The sequence below is a fragment of the Semicossyphus pulcher genome, unplaced genomic scaffold, assembly GCF_022749685.1.
Source record: "Semicossyphus pulcher isolate SPU_LCO1_2020_fin unplaced genomic scaffold, fSemPul1.0.p SCAF_6, whole genome shotgun sequence".
Classification (NCBI taxonomy): domain Eukaryota; kingdom Metazoa; phylum Chordata; class Actinopteri; order Labriformes; family Labridae; genus Semicossyphus; species Semicossyphus pulcher.
The window spans coordinates 12217955-12236350 of record NW_027211737.1 but is presented as its reverse complement, the minus strand read 5'-3'; the positions used below and the strand labels follow the sequence as shown (position 1 = coordinate 12236350).

General features: G+C 42.7%; 1 protein-coding gene across 2 annotated transcripts; it reads left to right on the top strand.

The window, feature by feature from the left end:
* Positions 1–13469: 13469 nt before the first annotated feature.
* LOC138610739 (homeobox protein orthopedia B-like) lies at positions 13470–17998 on the top strand. Of its 2 annotated transcripts, none has more exons than XM_069683546.1 (3): positions 13470–13506; positions 13840–14237; positions 16740–17998. In XM_069683546.1, exons 1-3 carry the CDS (start codon positions 13470–13472, stop codon positions 17241–17243), a joined length of 939 nt encoding a protein of 312 aa, XP_069539647.1. In that variant the 3' UTR covers positions 17244–17998. The 2 variants fall into 2 exon arrangements, with proteins under 2 accessions (XP_069539647.1, XP_069539646.1); XM_069683545.1 differs by having other exon boundaries at positions 13470–13545.
* The last annotated feature ends 398 nt before the right edge of the window (positions 17999–18396 follow it).

Here is an 18396-nt window from a genome sequence, read left to right as displayed (position 1 = left end):
TGAGTTGATGTGTTTAGTCTCCACACTCCCCTCCCTCCCTCCCTCTCTCCCTCTCTTTCTTTTTTCATCTTGACCTGCTCTCTTCTTCCTCCTTGTTTCCAAATCTTCCTCTTTCCGAGCCCATGGAGTGATGGTGCGAATAATATCTCCTGGCTGTAAGGAGCTATTACATTAAGCTTGCCTTTCATTTTCACCTATAAATTAGCCCCGACACCGCTCTGCCCAGGGGTTGAGGTGTATATCTGTCTGTGTGTGTAGCCTGTGGAGGGGTGGACTGTGGTCATTATGCTCTAATATCCCATGAAATGGTGAAATTATTATGCAGCCTATTTTACGAGCTGCCTGTGAATATTAAAGAAGGATATTTTGTGTGATATCCCTGCCATAAATCAGTGATTGTGTTTGTTTTTGGCTTGCTTTCTTCCCTCTTAATAAAACGGCGGTCGCAGTAATTCAGCGTCTCTACTGACGGACTCAAATCCAAACGTTCCTCTCAGAGCAAAATGTTCTGCGATTGTTTGTTAACAACCTAATATAGCTTAAATCAACCTCTTATTTTGAAAGTGTTTTTCTTGTTATGCTGCATTTAAGGTTAAGATCAAGTTAATGCAAACAGATGCAACAAATCATTTTGGTTGAACTATTTTGGTTATCAATTTAATTGTTTGAGGCATTTATGGAGCCACATTTTCAATCACACAATTTAACAACGCTGTTTTTTTTCTTTCATATCAGATTGAATATATTTGGATTTTGGGGAAAGCACATTTTGAAGATGCCACCTTTGACTCTGAGAAGTTTCCATCCATCCATCCATCCATCCATCCATCCATCCGGGGCCGGGTCACGGTGGCAGCAGGCTCAGCAAGGTGACCCAGACGTCCCTCTCCATAGCAACGTGTTCCAGCTCCCCCTGGGGGATTCCAAGGCATTCCCAGGCGGGTCAGGATATACAGTCCCTCCAGTGAGCTCCAAGAAGTAGTTGTGAGTCATTTTTTTTCTTTGAAATGTTCTTAATTAGGAACTAATCAACCAACTAATTCAGACAAAAATATCATCAGAAAAAAAGATAATAAGGCTTATCTTATTGACTCATGACAAGGCAGTCATGTGCTCACCTTTAATGTTCTTATATCTTATCGATAAATATAAAATTGTTACTAATTTATACACATTTTCATCATTTACATGCATATAAAAGAAGACAAATATAATATGCTGAAAGGCAAAAAGGACTCTTGACACATTTGTGATACAATTCCTGTAAAAAAAAAATCCAGACATTGGAAAAGTGGTCAAAACACAGCCAGACTACACACACACACACACACACACACACACACACACGCACACACGCACACACGCACACACGCACACACACACACACGCACACACACGTGCAGCATGGCGACACAAGACTGTACTAATCTTCATTGCTCTCTTTGAAGGAGAGTGTAATGTACCAAGGTCACTTAACACATCTATCTCTCAGACATTCATCAGTGCTCTTAGCGCCTCTTTTACTGCTCTCTGATATACGGCTCTCTGCGGGCTGGAGCCCTCACATGAGGGCGACACACACTCCACACACACACTCCACACACACACTCCACCTGCAGCATTAGCAGGTGGAGCCATCATGTAATATTGTATCTGAGAAACACCTCAAAGGTGACATTTCTTGCTACATCAGGTGTGGCCTTTTTGAACTTATTCTGTAAGTTGACAAGAAATTTTTCTACTAATGTGAATGTGACTGAATATTTCCCCTTTTTCTGTCTTCTTATATTAAATGTTTCATATGCTAAAGGTGGACTGTGTAAGAGGAACGTAGGGTTAACATCATTACCTACTCCCAGCCTCATAATCATTACTGATTGGACAAATTTCTAAAATTACCTTCTTTATTACCAATTACATAGAACACTTAGCTTTCTCAATATCAATCAGCACACTGTGATAATGCATAATTAAGTCTCACAGAGCAATCTGGATGAATTATCTAATATAAACCTAATGACAAAATCAAAGACTTCTTAATAAAAGCCATACAGCCATATTGTTTGTTAACTGACGGAGAGTGAAAAGGATAACCAGGCCCTCTCGTGCTTAATAAATCAGTGAGCACAGGTAAAAAGCAAATTCCAGTACAGGCTTCATCACTAATGTGTTCATTCTTATACATCCCGCCGCATTTATATTCTGCTTTTATGGGATTGACTGGATATAAATGAACTAATAATATTTATTCTAACATTTCTGCAACATTTCCTGCACAGAGTCCTCTAAAGCCTCTCGCGTTCACCCTGAGTGCGTCTGAAGCGCACGTGGAGACGTGACCGTGCAGCCCCGCGCGAGCCCCCCCATCCCTGTTTCCTGTGGGAGCTGAGGCAAAGTCACCGAGCGCGCGAGGGGCCGGCTTTCAGATTCATAAAATTCATAGAATTTTTCACAAATGGATGAACACAATTTCCTCCCAATTTCCTCATTATGCAAATATGCAAAATATCAAATCTAGACCAATTAGGGGCAGCCACAGCCTCAAATTTACCGCTTTAAGCCGTAATTGCAGAAACCCTCAAATAATTACGCAGCTAATTGAGAATATTTGTGACAGATACAACAAATTCTCCTCACAAATTACATTTCATCCGAGGGAGCACCGCGCCCCACTGAAACCCTACCGAGCTCTAATTCCTCTTACATAATGAAAGGAACTGAAAACTTGTTATCACATTTGAGCACTACGCAGCTTTGTAATGCGGAATGATCAAATAAATTAAGCAGAAATTCATACATATTTCTCTAATCTCTTTCAAAGGCACTTTATTTGTGTAGGAAATAACTGCGGGTCGTTCCAATATGAGCTATAATAAGCTGTTAGAGCGCGAGGGGGGGGAGCCCAGCAGCGAGAGCACACAGGACGCTGGTGTTTCCAGAGGCATTATGGGAAAATCAAACAGTCACCTTCAAAACTTCTGCGGCTTCTTCGCTGGTTTGTCTTCTTTCGCTCCGGATATATCACCCCCCCCTCCTCTTCCTCCTCCTCCTCACAGGTGACCCTCCCCAAGGTCACCAGGCCATCTGTGAACCTCACACACACACACACACACACACACACACACACACATAGGCTCACGCACGCCAATATACACACGCACATACACGGTCCATAAACGCCTCGCGCTGGAATGAAACTGCTCTATGTAAACAGGCAGTGCGCCGGCGGAGCGTAACTGCGCCTATTTGTCAGAAAGCCTCATAAATACGATCGCTCCTGATATCTCCATTTCTCCCTGCAGACGGCATTTTACAAATGGGGAGCTGAGATACAGAAAGGAAAAAATACCTCTGTTTGTTTTTCCAATTTATTTCGTCAAAATAGTGAAATATAATTAGCAGGAAAACAGGCTACAACGTATTTAAAGTATGCGTAATTAATTTCAAATATATCTGGAATAATTCATAATAATAAAAAATAAATACTGGCTATTTTAAAGGTAATTAAAGAGTTGTTTTAATTTATAAATTGTCGGCTTATTTTTACGCAGATTAAATACACAGAGTGTATTTTGACATTTAGCCCCAGATGAGTTTCCAACGTCTAATTTCAAATTTCCCAGCAGCCCCTTCAAACGATTGCAGTTAAATAAGACGACTGAGGAGTTTCCAAACACAGTATCATTTATAACAACAACGGCAGCCAAGGTTCATCAGTCATATCGCTTAAATTTACAACATCCACTTTGCGCAGGTGTAATCATTTTGTCATCCAGTGATTCCAGGCGCCTCCTAACCTTTAAAAAGTGCCATGATTTCTCTCCAGTTTGTGCTATCAATCACTTTGTTAGAGAAGTTGTCACTCTGGAGGACTGATGGATATCTCATTTTGTTTGGGGGGGAAATCCCTGCTAATAAAAGTCCCTGAAATAAAGGCAGTTTGTTTACATATCAACAGCTGTATTTTTACAAAAAGATAACATATAAACTCATGCAGGTGTGATTGATGGTAGGACAAAGTGTCAGCACCGGGACCGGAAGTGGACCCGGCCTGGGAAGACTGAGGTGTGCTCTGTGTCTGTCACATGGAAACCCAATCCATCCCTCCATCCCTCCCCTCCCCACATTCCCACAGCAGCGCGGTCTATTTTAGTCTGTTTGTATGAGGAATCATTTGACCCCCCCCCCCCTCTCTCTCTACCTTTCACACTCTCTCCCTCTCTCTCTCTCACTCCTCAGTCAGGCCCGTTTATGCTGTGATTTTCTGGACACGACCGTCACTGACACCGGATAGATGAGGCTAATCTCAGCGGCAGGCAGACTGTCAGACAGCTTTGCTCTGAGGCTGTGCGTAAAATGGCGCTCGGCTGCCCTGCACTCCTTTTACTCTCTCTCTTTTCTATCTATCTCTCCCTCCCTCTCGCTCTCTAGAAAAATAGAAACACCTGATGGCATCTAAAGGAAACCTAACTATTTTATTGTTTAAAATACTGTCGTTTGTTATCAGTTATTTTTCTTTTTAAAATATTTCATTTTTGACGTTGGGGAAATGTCAAAGATTGCGGTTGTTTTCTGACTGCATTGTGCTGCATCTTCTACTGCCCTATTTGGGGAGCAAACCAATTACAAACATACACAAAACACTTCAAATAACCAGCTGAATCAACAACTCGAGCACAGCAAGTGTCAGTAATAAATCAGATAATTTACAAGTGTTGTAAATTCGTTGTAAATAACATGACCGTTTACAGGGTTTTCCTTGTTACATAGTATGTTAGCAATGTATGTGTAGCCTACATGCAACTATAACTCTGTGTGTGTATAGCTAGGATGTGTCATGTGTGTGTGAGTGAGTGTGTGCTTCATCTCTAATGCCCTGTTAATTGCCTGACAGTGTTCCCACACACACCTCTACTAATGTTCCGCTTGCTATTCAGTCTGCGGCCTGCCTTCCTCCTGCCTCCCCTCCTCCTCCTCCTCCTCTCCCCTCGGTACGGATTGTTCCGTTACAATAGCAGCCTCTTTCACTAATTAGCTTACCTCACCTGAATTGTGATAAGGATTTTGTAAGCTGTTGGCACGATAATTGCGAGAATCATTATTTGAAGACGTACATTTTCACATGTGGCAGCTACAGTAGCCTATAAGGTCCCCGTTTCTGTTACCTGCCTCAGCTTCTACATCGTCAGCACCGTGGACAGCGCCCACTCCTTCTCTCTCTTCCTCTAAACCAGCCCTAAAGTCTTCTAGTTTTCTTTAATCACGACAATTAGACCCAATATTTTCCCCCGGACCCTGACAGACGTTGCTTGTAAGTCTCTTTTCTCTGCGCGCGTGCCGCCACTCTCATTACACGCGCTGATTAAAGCATAGATTAGCCAGCAGTGGCCCCGCGCGCTCCTCACCAGCAGCTCGCTCAATATCAATTAGAGGCTGCGCCAAAAGCAGCGTGTCCACCGGCGGCCTCCGTCTCCTGCTTCCAGCTTTCTCACAGCGCTGCCAGCCTGCTGCTTTAAAAAAAAAATACAACCCGTATAATACTAAAAAAAAATGAAGGGAGTGAAAAATAGAGCAGAGTGGAGGGTTGGGATTTGGGGTTACAATCATCAACCGTGAGGGAGAAATGAGAAAGGACAGTTAAGGCAATGTTCATCAGATGCTGCCTCAGCTCCTCCAAATAACACGCAGGCCAGTTTTCTGCAGCCACATCTGGCTGATATTTTTTATGCTCGTGCACCTTCAAATTAAGAGCCGATATAAAGGAAAAGTCACTTAGGCGTATTAGTCAAGCCTACCTCTGCGGAGTTCATTTTGGTAATAATGAATAGTACGTGGACACGGAATGAAAAGCCTTTCAACCCAGCGTCAGTGGGTCGTTCCGGCTTAGAGAGAATTAATTCACATTTCTCCTCTTCCCTGACCTGCTAGCCTCGGTAGAAATTAGGCTAATAGCAGCTGGTTTTATTCAGTGAAGATATTTCTGTCTATTCTCACTGAGTCGATAACTTTAAACGAAATATACTTTTATTTTGGAGGAGTGAAAATGAGTTGTGTTGGGATATAAATGATGCGCTCAGTTCCATTAGGCTTCAATTACACTTGCGTACATAAGTAGTTAGTTTGTAGCTCTGGAAATAAATATGTAGTTTAGTTAAATTATCTGATAGAAGAGTTAATATAATGTCCAATTTTCTTTTAAAATAAACAGTCTGTTAAAAAAAAAATCATTATTGCATTTAGATTGGTGACGAAACTATAGCATGTCATGTCTGTCACGTGCAGCGTTTATGGCTTCTATTGTTAAATACCTGAGGGTCACCGTGTGAAATATTCCAATCTACTTGACTGTCATGCTACAGCAGAAGGCCTGATTGGCTTTTTAGATAGAAAACCTCCAGCTTATTCCTCCACAGTGCGCATGTGCAAAATCCATTGCTGCTCTCGCCTGTCCACTAACAGACAGCCTGTCCAATTAAAAGTGGCCATCGATTATAGATAGCTGCCTGCTGGCATATGAGGGAGACAATGTTGGATGCTATGCCACTGCCAATACAGGCCGCAGCTAGCCATGAGCTAACCAGAGCTGACACCAGCATATTAGATGTGGACCGGGTTAATTCACCTGCACTTGGCCCCTGTGTTAGCTCTGCAGCGCGGAGGTTTACCTGCCCGGTCTAAACGCTGATCATTAAGTTGCTTCCAGCCGCCATGATTGGTGCAGAGGGGCTCATATCATTGATTAAAAAGGAAAGGCTGATATCGCAGTTATTTCAGCTCCTTCCTTTTCTCCCATGTGGTCAGGCCGAGAGGGCAGATGTAAGACACATTTCAGATCAAATCACTGAGGGACTATTTTTCATGCCGCCGTTTTCACGGTTTATATTTAATAGCATTTTAGATTCCAGAACGAGAAAATAAATATGATTTAAAAAATATCGTGAATCAAAATAGGGTTGTGATTAAAAATGATAGCACTCATTTGTATGTGCGTTTACGGAAAAATAGTCCCTCCGCTCATAGTTATCCCCTGTTATTGCGTGTGAAAGCCTCTGAACCTAATTCCAATTTTTCCCTCTCCTATTTTCCACCAAGCTGCTTTTCCATTAACTTTGGGAAAACACGGTGGCAGGTCCATTTAAAAAAAAAAAAAAAGCTCGAGCTCCACCCTTCCTATAAACGCGTCAGCTGAGGAAAATAAGAAATTAAGAGCCTGCAGGGCCCCGTGTCATCACCAGCCTGTCTGTCTGTCTGTCTGTCTCCCCAAAACAGAGGCGGCTTCTTCTAATGGGCGGGACAGGGGAGCTTTGCCTTAGCATATGCTAACTATTACAACATGTCTTGATGGAAACACAACGCAATGACTGGTAATTGACATAAAATATGACAAAGTGTTTGAGTCTGTGTGAGGAAAGCGTCGCGTATTACGGCGGATCAGCTCCGTAATGTGACTGATTAATGAAAGATCGGCCTCGCGCGCACTCAGCTGATTCTGTGAAAAATGAGTTTTGTGTTGTCATTCCGACAAGCCGGCAGCCACGGCCGGAAAAGACTATTAGCCGGAATCATTATCAATAGCCATATTTTCAAACTCTATTATGGCAATCAGGCTGGAATTTATTCAATAGATTTAGTTCATTTGGTTGTAATTGATAAATAATCAAAATTTATCAATGTACTTGCACACATTTCACTAACAATCAGGGAAAACTGCCCCATTTACCAGCTGACTTGGTCCAAATTAGAGCTAAATTGATGATCAATTAATCTTGGGAGGGGTAGAGCGCCGTGTTTAGCAGAGGAGCAGCAGAAATGTGGCGGAGAGAAGGAAGAGAGGGAGAGGGAGGAGACGAGGAGAGGAGGAGAAAGAGAGAGGATGGATGGGGAAGTGAGGGAGTTGTGAAGTGAGAGACGAGCTGGACTGGGTGAGTAACGCACTGAGGACGCGAGGATGCTGCAGGTGTCGGCCGACAAAAACAGACGTGTGTAGTTAGCGCTTTTATTTTGAAGGTTCTCCTGCGTTGCTTCACATATTTCCTCTTTATACGATCAGCTAAAACTCATTTTTAGTATATGTTTATGTGCACGTGTATATTCATAATTTTGGCCTTCCTACCTGTGTGCGTGCGCGCGCGTCTCAGAGTGAGGCAGTCACACACTTGAAGTATCAGGTAGATCAAGTTCGGCAGAGTCAGAGTGAGCAAGGTCAAAGAGACTGATCCCATTTATTCTTTAATTTGCTGAGGCATTAAATTGCATGATGTGACTTTGCTGCAGTTTGATAATTACCAGCACATGTTTCTAATTTCAAGCCACTCAGAGACACTAGTGACCCAAGTCCTCCCCTTTAGCTGCTGTTTTAGGAGCGCCGGTGTGTGCAGGAGGTGTATAGATGTGTGTGTGAGAGGAAATAGAAATGTCTGAATATTATAGGATGCTTTAAAGTAATAAATCACAAATAATCCTCCTTCCTCATTCTTACAGAGTATCTATAAAATCTTACTAAAACATAAAATAAGATCACTGGTAAGCCGTCGTCATGGAAAAATCCCCTCACTTTGACAATTTTGTGCTTAAAACAAATAAAAACCTGGAGTTATTTCCAGGCTGCATAGTCTGGCTCAGTGTGTCTTCAGCTCTCTGGCACCTGTAATGTAAGGCACTCATTACCTTCAATGATGCATTACAGCTTCCTAATGATGGAGCCACAGTAATGGACCTGACTAATGACCGGACTTAAGAAAGAACATATTCTAATAGCTGGAGCAGAACTGGAGGGAAAGTCAAGGTGTCAGGGAGGAGAAGGAATTAGATCTGCAGGCGGCTGGAGGAGCACAAATGACTGAGGTCAGGCTGCCAATGCAAGAGATTAAAAGCTATATGCATAATACTGTAATATTTAGCTTCTGTTGAATTAAGGATTAATTAAATAATTGAGATTATATATGCATGAAAATTAAATTACAGAAAAAGCACATTGAAGTACACCACCTTTACACTGCTGCCATGCAGTGAGGAATAATGAAAACACGCAGGGCTCATGATCCTGAGGAATCAGGCTTTTATCAGAAGTGTACTGCAGCCTTCTCAGACAATAAGCTGTCAGAACACATCTCACAGAAGATTTGTTTTGCTGTTGGCCTTAAAGCCCTCCATTTCCAAAATGTCCACTTTCAGACGGAGAGGAAAACAGCTCTGATTCCAAAGTGATCGCCTTGCTTTTATGGACTGTCAGCGTTTTATTCATTTCAGTGCAAACATGTACAAATGTGTCGATCTGTAAATCCTGTAAATTAACAGGGAAACTGCAAAAAAATGTTTGTTGCACAATCCAGTGGCAGGTCCAGCTCCTTTGATTTCCTCCTGACAATATTACATCTGACTACATGCATGTATGATTTGGATGCATGTCGTGTTTGCACATGCATATTGTGATTCTCAGCCACCAGCACATGCACGCCCACAAAGCTACTGTTGTCAGTGTGTGTGTGTGTGTGTGTGTGTGTGTGTGTGTGTGTGATGTTTAGGGCCGCCACCTTTTAGTCAATTAGGTGACTAATCAGACGTTCAAATCACTTGGATGACTAAGAGTAAATTTGGCCAAACAGTCAATATTTATGGCCTCTTTGTGGAGGGGAGAAGCTTTTATTGGGCCGTTAAATCATCGCCACATCACAAATATGCTCCACGTTTATTTTAGGTTTAAAGAGCCTCCTCTGCATTCACCTGCAGGGGAACACTGAAGACACAGTTTGATGGTTTTTGAAAGTTAAATTGACTAATTGAACATTTGAAGAAATAATAAGAACCAGGAAAGCAAGCCTTTTGTCTCCAGAGTCCATGATATAAAGTTTAAAAAGTTATAAGCCCATAAAAATGATGCATTCACATGCACTTCTCCTTAAATCCATAAACAATGTTTTGCACAATTTTGACTGTCACTGTGACTTTGAGGTACAGATATATGCCTTTACCTTTAAGCAGAGCTCGTTCCCACGTGCTGCTTCTCTTGATCACACCTGAAACGAGCATCCTAAACACAGAGCACCTGAGCATGGGGTCAATATTATCAGCACAACTAATGAGACAGTTTTAAAGCTGCTGAGACTCTGAGCACCCCTCTGTTAATGACACCTAGTGTGACTTTCATTGCTATTTTAATAACCTCCCAACCACCACCGAGCACACACACACCCTCACCACACACACCCTCCGTGACACACGCCTCTTCCTCCTCATTAAGGAAATCGCTCTTCTTCGCTGATTATTTTATTTGAAAGCCGTGATTACCGCTCCGTGCAGCAGATCACGCGGTAACGGAGAGCAGGCGGAGAGCAGGCGGAGGGCAGCGGGTGTAATTGGGGCATGAGATGCGGCGGGTGGTGCAGCAGGGCCGGATGGCCGGAGAGGGGAGCCTGTAATGGGTTTGCCTGCCTGTGGCTCTCCTCCCTGCATCCCTCCTGCTCGGATACAGCGCGCTTATAGGTCTGCTCCTTATTCCTGCGACTGTCATCAAATCAGCTGCGTAAAATACTGTGTGATTCTGTTAGAGAGACGCTGGTGCACATGGGGAAATCGATTTTCCTTTTAGATTTCTATAACTGACTGAATGCAGATGCTACCAGGCCTGACACATCAGAAACACTTCTCCTATGGTCCCTGTTAGCGTGCGTTTGTGCTGTAAAGGATCTTCTCCCTGCACGTGCCTGTTGTCTCTTGTGTTATTTTAACCTGCTCTGCAAAGGCCCCCGTATATGAGCAATGGATTTAACGCACTTTGATTGCTAAAAAAGCGCGGAGAGGGCGGACACGGGATTCTTGATCTTTGAAATTGCTCTACAAAATTGCATTTGTTTTTGGTGCGCTTCCATTAAAAGTGTCTCCTCGCGTGTAAACAGCCGTTCCGCACTCAGATGCGCCGCATTAACCCGCGAGGATTGTGTGCGAGTGTGTTTTCACTGCGGGAAGATTGATGCGGTCCAGTTAGGGAGGCTGAGTGAGACATAGACCCATTTCATGTGGGTTCCTCTTATTACAGCGATAAGTTAGAGCAGGAGGAGCGGACAGCTGAAGGAGATCTGCTATCAGACTGTTTTTACTGCAGCACAGCGCAATATCAATATTTATCATGGAGGGCTGTGGAGGAGCAGGCTGTCAGGAACAACTGATTTCCACACGTGCCTTTTCTGATGTAAACAGGAAGTCCATATGTGTTCATTTAAATTAGACTTTGGCTAATTTCCTTTTAAAGATGTGGCTACATGAAATAATAATCCACATAAAGCCATAAACAGAACAGATTGTTGTTGTTGTTGTTGAATCAACATCTGTATGATAAATATCTTAAGTATTTTTTGTTATCTTAAGTATATTTTATTTTCCTATAGAACAAATATGTATTTTGGATTTTATAGAAAAAGAAATAGCAATAGAAAATAACATAAATAAAAATATATATTTTTAAAAACTTTTACGATTTATATTATAAAGAACAATTCATAAACAATTTTGATAATTATTAAAAATATAAATAGTAATAAAATTGTACGGTATTATGCACATTTATTTTTTATTTTGAAAAGGAAAAAATATAAATTCATCAAATAATAATCAGACAATAAAATGAATAATTAGCTTTAAATAAAACTGGATTGAAATGTTATTAAAAACATTAACTTATTTGTAGTTTTAGTACAATTTCTTATAATATAATAAATAATCGTGTTTATTATTAGCCTCATATTTTAGCAAAAACTTAAATAATCTCAACAATCTAGTTTTCTGTGTTTCCTTTATTTCACATCACATCTTGTTGTCATTCTTACACAAACATCTTCTGCAGCATACAGACCGTGATGTCTCTGCAGGCTCACACCTTCACAAACGCATGCCTGGCCTTACACCTCCCAACACTCCCTCCTCCTCTCTGCTGGTTTCACTTCAGAATCACACAAGTCCAGACTCTGCTGCTGCTGCTGCTGCTGCTGATTCCTCCCTCTGAACCTCCGGGATCTGCTCCCAGCTTCCCTCCTCTCAGTGGACAACATGCACCGGTCCATTTCCTTAACTTTTCACGCTGTGCCACATGTAGGCTAGACTTCCCCGCGTCCCGGCAGATTGCGGCTGAGGCGCATAAAAGATGAGCTGCAGGAGGAGGAGGAGGAGGAGGAGAGAGAGGAGTCCTCGCTCGGACGCCTCCTTTGTGCGGCTGCAGAGAAACCCATTTAGTCCCAGGCGGTGGTCTATTCAGCGGACTCACCCTGACATCTGCCAAAAGCCCCCTCTAACCAGCACTGTCTGGAGGAGTAGATCAATGGCTGTCCTGTTAATTGTATAATAGACCTACTTATGGACCTCTGCTAGAGGGGCACAATCGTTTAGGGTCCACACGTCTGATTCTGTGTGAGCCAAACAGGCCTAAATACCTTTAATTGCGCGCGCCTTGATGAAAAGTCGATGGGAGTTAAAGCGGCCGATCACTAACAGAGCTTAAATCCATCTGTACTCGTTTATTTATTTATTTCCTCCATTTGTCTCCACAAATCACCTGCCAGGGGGGAATGGGAGCGATATTCGTTTTGTTTGTGATCCAAGGACGGGAGGGAAGAGGGGCTCTGGGGTGCTGGATGGAGGCCTGCTGTTTTAAGGCTCCTCATGTCCTACATTTTATTTCTTTTAGGACTTAAACTCACACTCTGATCTGTGCAAAATACACTCAATCTGCTACTTGTCTCAATACCAAAAAGTCACGATTTATTTCAGTATTTATTTTAGGTATCAGCTTGAAAATCCTTTACTTTTTTGTTGATTTGTGAGATGAATCCTCCCTCTCTGGTTCATCTCTGTAAACATGCTCATTGATACAGTCCACTGATTTGAAAATGAAGATTTTCATATGGCTAATTACTTTAATGGCAAAACATTTTCAGGCTCAGATAGCTGTAAGCTCCTATATCTCCTCCAGCAAAATAAAACAAGCCTGCGCGCGAGCTCACCGACAGTATTTTACACATATATCCATCTACAAACACGAGTCCTGTCATGGCGCCGAATATATGAGATTAAACAAACACATTAAGATGTTTAACGTGGAATAATTTAAGCATGAAAAGCTAATAAATCAGAGGACGGAATGGCAGAGGATTGAATTGAATTGTTGTGTTTTCGTGCGCGTTTTGGGTCTGTGTGCGCGCGCTTAGGTGCGTGCGTAAAAGTCTAGAGAAAAAAAAGAGGGGGGAGTCACGTCGCTGACATTTCCAGGCTCCCGCTCTGATTGGCTCTTATTTGAGGAAGCTCACGGGTTCTTTCAACTAATAAGCGCCTCCCCGTCGCTCTAAAGGACATTATAATGCAAGGGACCTCCTTTTTTAACCACAAACCGAATTTTCGTTCATTTAGACGATATATACTTTTTAAATTGCCCCAAAGTTGTGGGATTTTTGGGAGCGCGGTTCGCCCTGGAGCGGTACGCCATGCTCTCTCACGCCGACCTCCTGGATGCTCGGCTCGGTGAGTTATCATCACTAAACTCCGGCCCTAAACTCCAGTGTAAGACTTCAACTTCTTATTTCAACTTGTGAAGTGATAGATAGACTGTGTAGTTAATTGTGTTAACGGCTAAATGTTTTATGGTTTCTGGAAGCTATTCTTTAATAATCTGTATTTATGTGTGCTGATCTGAAAGTAAACATTACGGTACAAAAGCTACATTGATCTTATTTGCTGTATTCTTTAAATGAATCTGTTTGATATTAAGAAGCAAAGCTATTTCATGTAACTGTCATTTAAGGATGCTGTGCGTTGAGATTCTCCATGTATTCACTTCGCTCCTCATCCTCTCAGGGATGAAGGATGCTGCAGAGTTACTCGGACACCGAGAGGCTCTGAAGTGCCGGCTGGGTGGTGGGGTGCAGGACCAGGGGCATCCGGGAGACATGGCCCCTGGTTCAGACTCCGTAGAGGGAACCACTCTGCTGCCGGGAGAAGACATCTCCTCTGTGGGATCGAACTCTGGCGGCATGCCGGTGAATGGGAAGGAGCCGGAGAAGCAGCAGCAGCAGCAGCCGCAGCAGAGCTCCAGTCAGACCTCCAACCAGCAGAAACAGAAGCGGCACAGGACGCGCTTCACTCCGGCGCAGCTCAACGAGCTTGAGCGCAGTTTCGCCAAAACGCACTACCCCGATATCTTCATGAGGGAGGAACTGGCGCTGAGGATCGGCCTCACCGAGTCCAGAGTTCAGGTAAACACTGTGCAGTGTGGATGGTTATACAGGAGGAAAACACCGGCATGATGTGGCAGGGTGTGGCTCTGGGTCCAGATTTGATCTTCTCGGGGTTTTCTGTGTGATAGAAATGTCATCATTCGTTAAATCCACTTTCCAACTTGTAGAGATAATTCAGGAGCATGTCCCCTCTGTGCGTTAAGATCGTTTGGTCTCCTAACTTCTCAAAATATTTACAAAATTTTATTATCAGTTATTTGTCACTGATCCTCTTGTCCTCAGAAATATTTGTCCATTTGGTGTTCACCTTTGGGTGCAAAGGCTTGGAATGTAAATTGGACGTGACTGTAGTTCAAGTTACAAGAAACCATAACTTTTCTTCTTTGTAAATTCAGTAACAGAAACTTTTCATCATATTTCTTATATTTATTGTAGGCGTGTATACTGAACGAAATCCTTCACTGTAATAAAATAAAATAAAAATCCGTCTCGGAATTCTGATAGCATTTTTACATAACAGTTGTGTTGGAAAATATAATAACTCGAGAGCATTAAAATACAATTGTATGATTAAAATATCCCATAATCTGTTTTCGATAAGTCCAGCCCGGTTTTAAGCAGGATTTAGTTTTAAGGAGCAGTGCAAAGGGATCTGTCCAAGGTGCTGAAACACTTTTCACCTGCGCATAACGAGCAGGAAACAAGTGCTGATGAAGTCCAACACATTCAGGTGGCTTTTAAAATGTTATAAAATATTATGCCACCTGTAGGGACTGTCCCCGGAAATACTGCTCTAATTTCTGTACATGTTTATTTTCATTTGTTACTGGAAAAATTGAAGACTTGCAATTGCAATAAATTACAGGTGGTGTTAAGCCTTTCATAATTATTTGTCAATATATTTTTAATCCACAAATATTGAGGGAATTACCCTGACAGAATATAATGCCCAAGAAGTTACAGAGTGCATTTTAAAGAGTTTTCCCATCATTCTTAGGATGGGAATATGTGAAACATGTTTTTTTAAAGGGTGACATTTAAAAATAAAAATAATTTAAGATTCAAACCACATTTACCACATTTAATTCAAACTAGCTAAAACCTGCCGTGCTAATTTTGGAACACGCATTCAGGAACATGCCAGGCTCCAATAAACCAAACACATTATCAACCAATTTCAGTCTTATTTATAACAGTGAACGGGTTATTAAGCAGTGATGTGAGATTCATGCAAATGATCCCAGTGAAAGCAATAAAAGCAGTATCATCATTAGTCACCGTAATAATCAATCCTTTATTCTATCTGCTGCAGGAAGCTAACCGCTCAGCGCAGCTCGGCTTGCGCTCCTGTTTGTAAACATTAGTGCAGGCCGTGCAGGTGCAGCCTTCAGTGGGCGTGTTGGCCCGCGTGCGTGCCTCCACAGCCTCTCTGTTTTTAAAATGCTCCATCAGCGACGTCTTAATAGGACTCAAGAATATATTGTACTTTTTTAATGGAATGAGAAATTGCATTTTCTTTCCCCCCGAGTGTAATGGGTTTGGGCGACGTTTCACGGATGGCTGAGCGGAATGAGAGCGAGATTTCACTTTTAATACGGAGGCATCGACTCACGGCCTCGCGCGCGCATTAATCACGCCCGGAGACGATGAAATCTTTATAAAGCCCAACAGGGACAGACGCGCGTGCGTTTTCTATTGTGGACGTGCAGCAAGTTTGTTTGTGGTTCTCGCGCGTGCGTGTTTTATTTTTACGTAGATTTGGAACAATAAGGTGTATTATATTTGTATTAAGCCCACATAATAATATGTCAATTTTCGGTTAATCTTTCGTTTTACAAAGATAAATTGTTGGACTCAATGCTGCAAGAAATAACCCCCGTGATGGTTTCTATTCTTTCCAAAGTGCCCTTACTATTTAGTATTTTATTTATAACGAAATTCCTTATCCTTGCAATGAATGCTTCCTGTGTTAAAAAAAAAACAGTTGAATATTTGGACGCATATTTACAAAGTCTTCCTTTAAGGAGATTAGAGAGGCTACAGTGAATTTACACCTTTTAGACAGTTCCCCCTCAAAGCTCCTCATTATCAGGCTAGTGCTCGTGAGTAGGCTGTGTTTCATGAGGTCCTCGTGCCAATAGCAAAAGGTCTACAATTATGTCTTGTTAATTTATTTTTGCCCTATTCAAACAGTGGTCACAGTGGAAAGGGTCAGGTTCAACCCAGAGCTGTTAGAGAAACTGCAGCAGTATGGAGCACAGTGCAGTGTGTGTTTCTGTCCATCCTGGACACCTACATTTGTACGTGTGTGCGTTTGGGCTTTGTTGTAATATTTTTCTATGGACTTGAATGCCCCACAGCTTGTCTGAGTGTGACGGGATTGTGTTGGAATTATCGTGCGTATTAGTATTTTTTGTCATGGTTGCCAACCGAGGGGATTTGTGTCCAACACAACCTTTCTGCCCTCATCACAGTGCCGTGTAAACACAAACGCTCACGGTCTCCTCTCTCTGCTCGCAGGTTTGGTTCCAGAATAGACGCGCTAAGTGGAAGAAGAGGAAGAAGACCACCAATGTTTTCCGCGCCCCGGGGACGCTGCTCCCCACCCCGGGCTTGCCTCAGTTCTCTGCCGCGGCTGCCATGGAGAACAGCCTGTGCTCCTTCCACGCCAACGACTCTCGCTGGGCCACGGGGATGCCGGGCGTGTCCCAGCTGCAGCTACCGCCCTCCCTGGGCCGCCAGCCGGGCATGCCACAGTCACTGTCACAGTGCAGCCTGGGTCCGGGCCCCTCGCCAAACTCCATGGGTCTCTCCAACGGCCTGTCGTCCAACGGCTCCGGGCTACAGTCCCACCTCTACCAGTCGCATTTCCCCGGAATGTCGGCCTCTCTCTCCGGCCCCACGAACGTATCGGGCTCCCCGCAGCTGTGTAGCTCCCCGGACAGTGACATGTGGAGAGGGACAAGCATCGCGTCACTGCGGCGCAAAGCGCTGGAGCACACAGTGTCCATGAGTTTCACTTAGTGACTTTTTTCTGTTTTTATTCCTGATATTTAGATCCAAACGAGCGCGCCAATCAGGCCTGAAATGTGAGAAAATGGAGACTGTGTGTGACTTCATCTAGACATAAAAAAGGACAGCACTGATGGACAAATGGGGGGAAAACTTGGGTTTGGGGTTATTTATCTTGTTAATTCAAAAGGATTTTATCAAGTATTGATTATGAATACTATTGTAATGATCTCTAGACTATAGGCCCTAATTACTGAGAGCCAAACAATCGTCGTATTTACGTTTCCACTCAGTGCGTCTTTACGCACACGTGTTATTGTGTTCAGGTGAAGTTGTGTTACGTCAAACGGTTATTTATAAGATGGGGTATAAACTTTGGTACAAACACATGCGCATAATACTGTAGTGGGCCTATTGAAGCGGGTCTCAGGCATGCACTGTGCACGTGGATTCAAACGCTTGGATGATTGAAGGAGGAAATGGTGCCCGCTCAGATTGAAGAGGTCCTCTCGTCTGCATGAGACGGGAGCGTCGATCTAAAGAGGAGTAAAAAAACACAATGACCTCTCAGTAGGCCTACTCTGTTTTAGGATGTTTTGTGTAGATCAAACATTCTTGCTATGTACCCACTGGTCTTTTTTGTGACATGTTTTAACTTATTGTATGTGCTATTACTTGACACATTTCTTAAATGTTTGATCTTACATCGAAATGCACCACATTGACGGGTTTGTACCGATTTAAAATGAACAAACAAATAAAAGTAATTTTCAAGAATGTCAAAACAATAGTGACTCATGTCTCCATTAAACTTAATGATGACTTTTCTGTACAATGTACTTAAAAAAAAAATACAAGAGGATCAGGGCAACACCTAAAAAAACTCAAAACTCATGTGTGGCCCTAATCCTCATCCATAGACCTACCCTTGTTGTAGGCTGTTGTATTTTATCATTTATTTAGTAGGGATTCCTATATCTGCGTTCTATTCATTACATACAAGAATTATTATTCCATCTTTTTATCGAGCTTACAGGGTATGAAAGGCTGCTAAGGAAGTCTAAGATGTATTGTTTCCCCCTAAACTGATACAGTAGATTGGTTGCTTGTGTTTCTCAGTGACCTTTATATAGATATGTATTTATCTCCACAGTGTGTGAGGTGT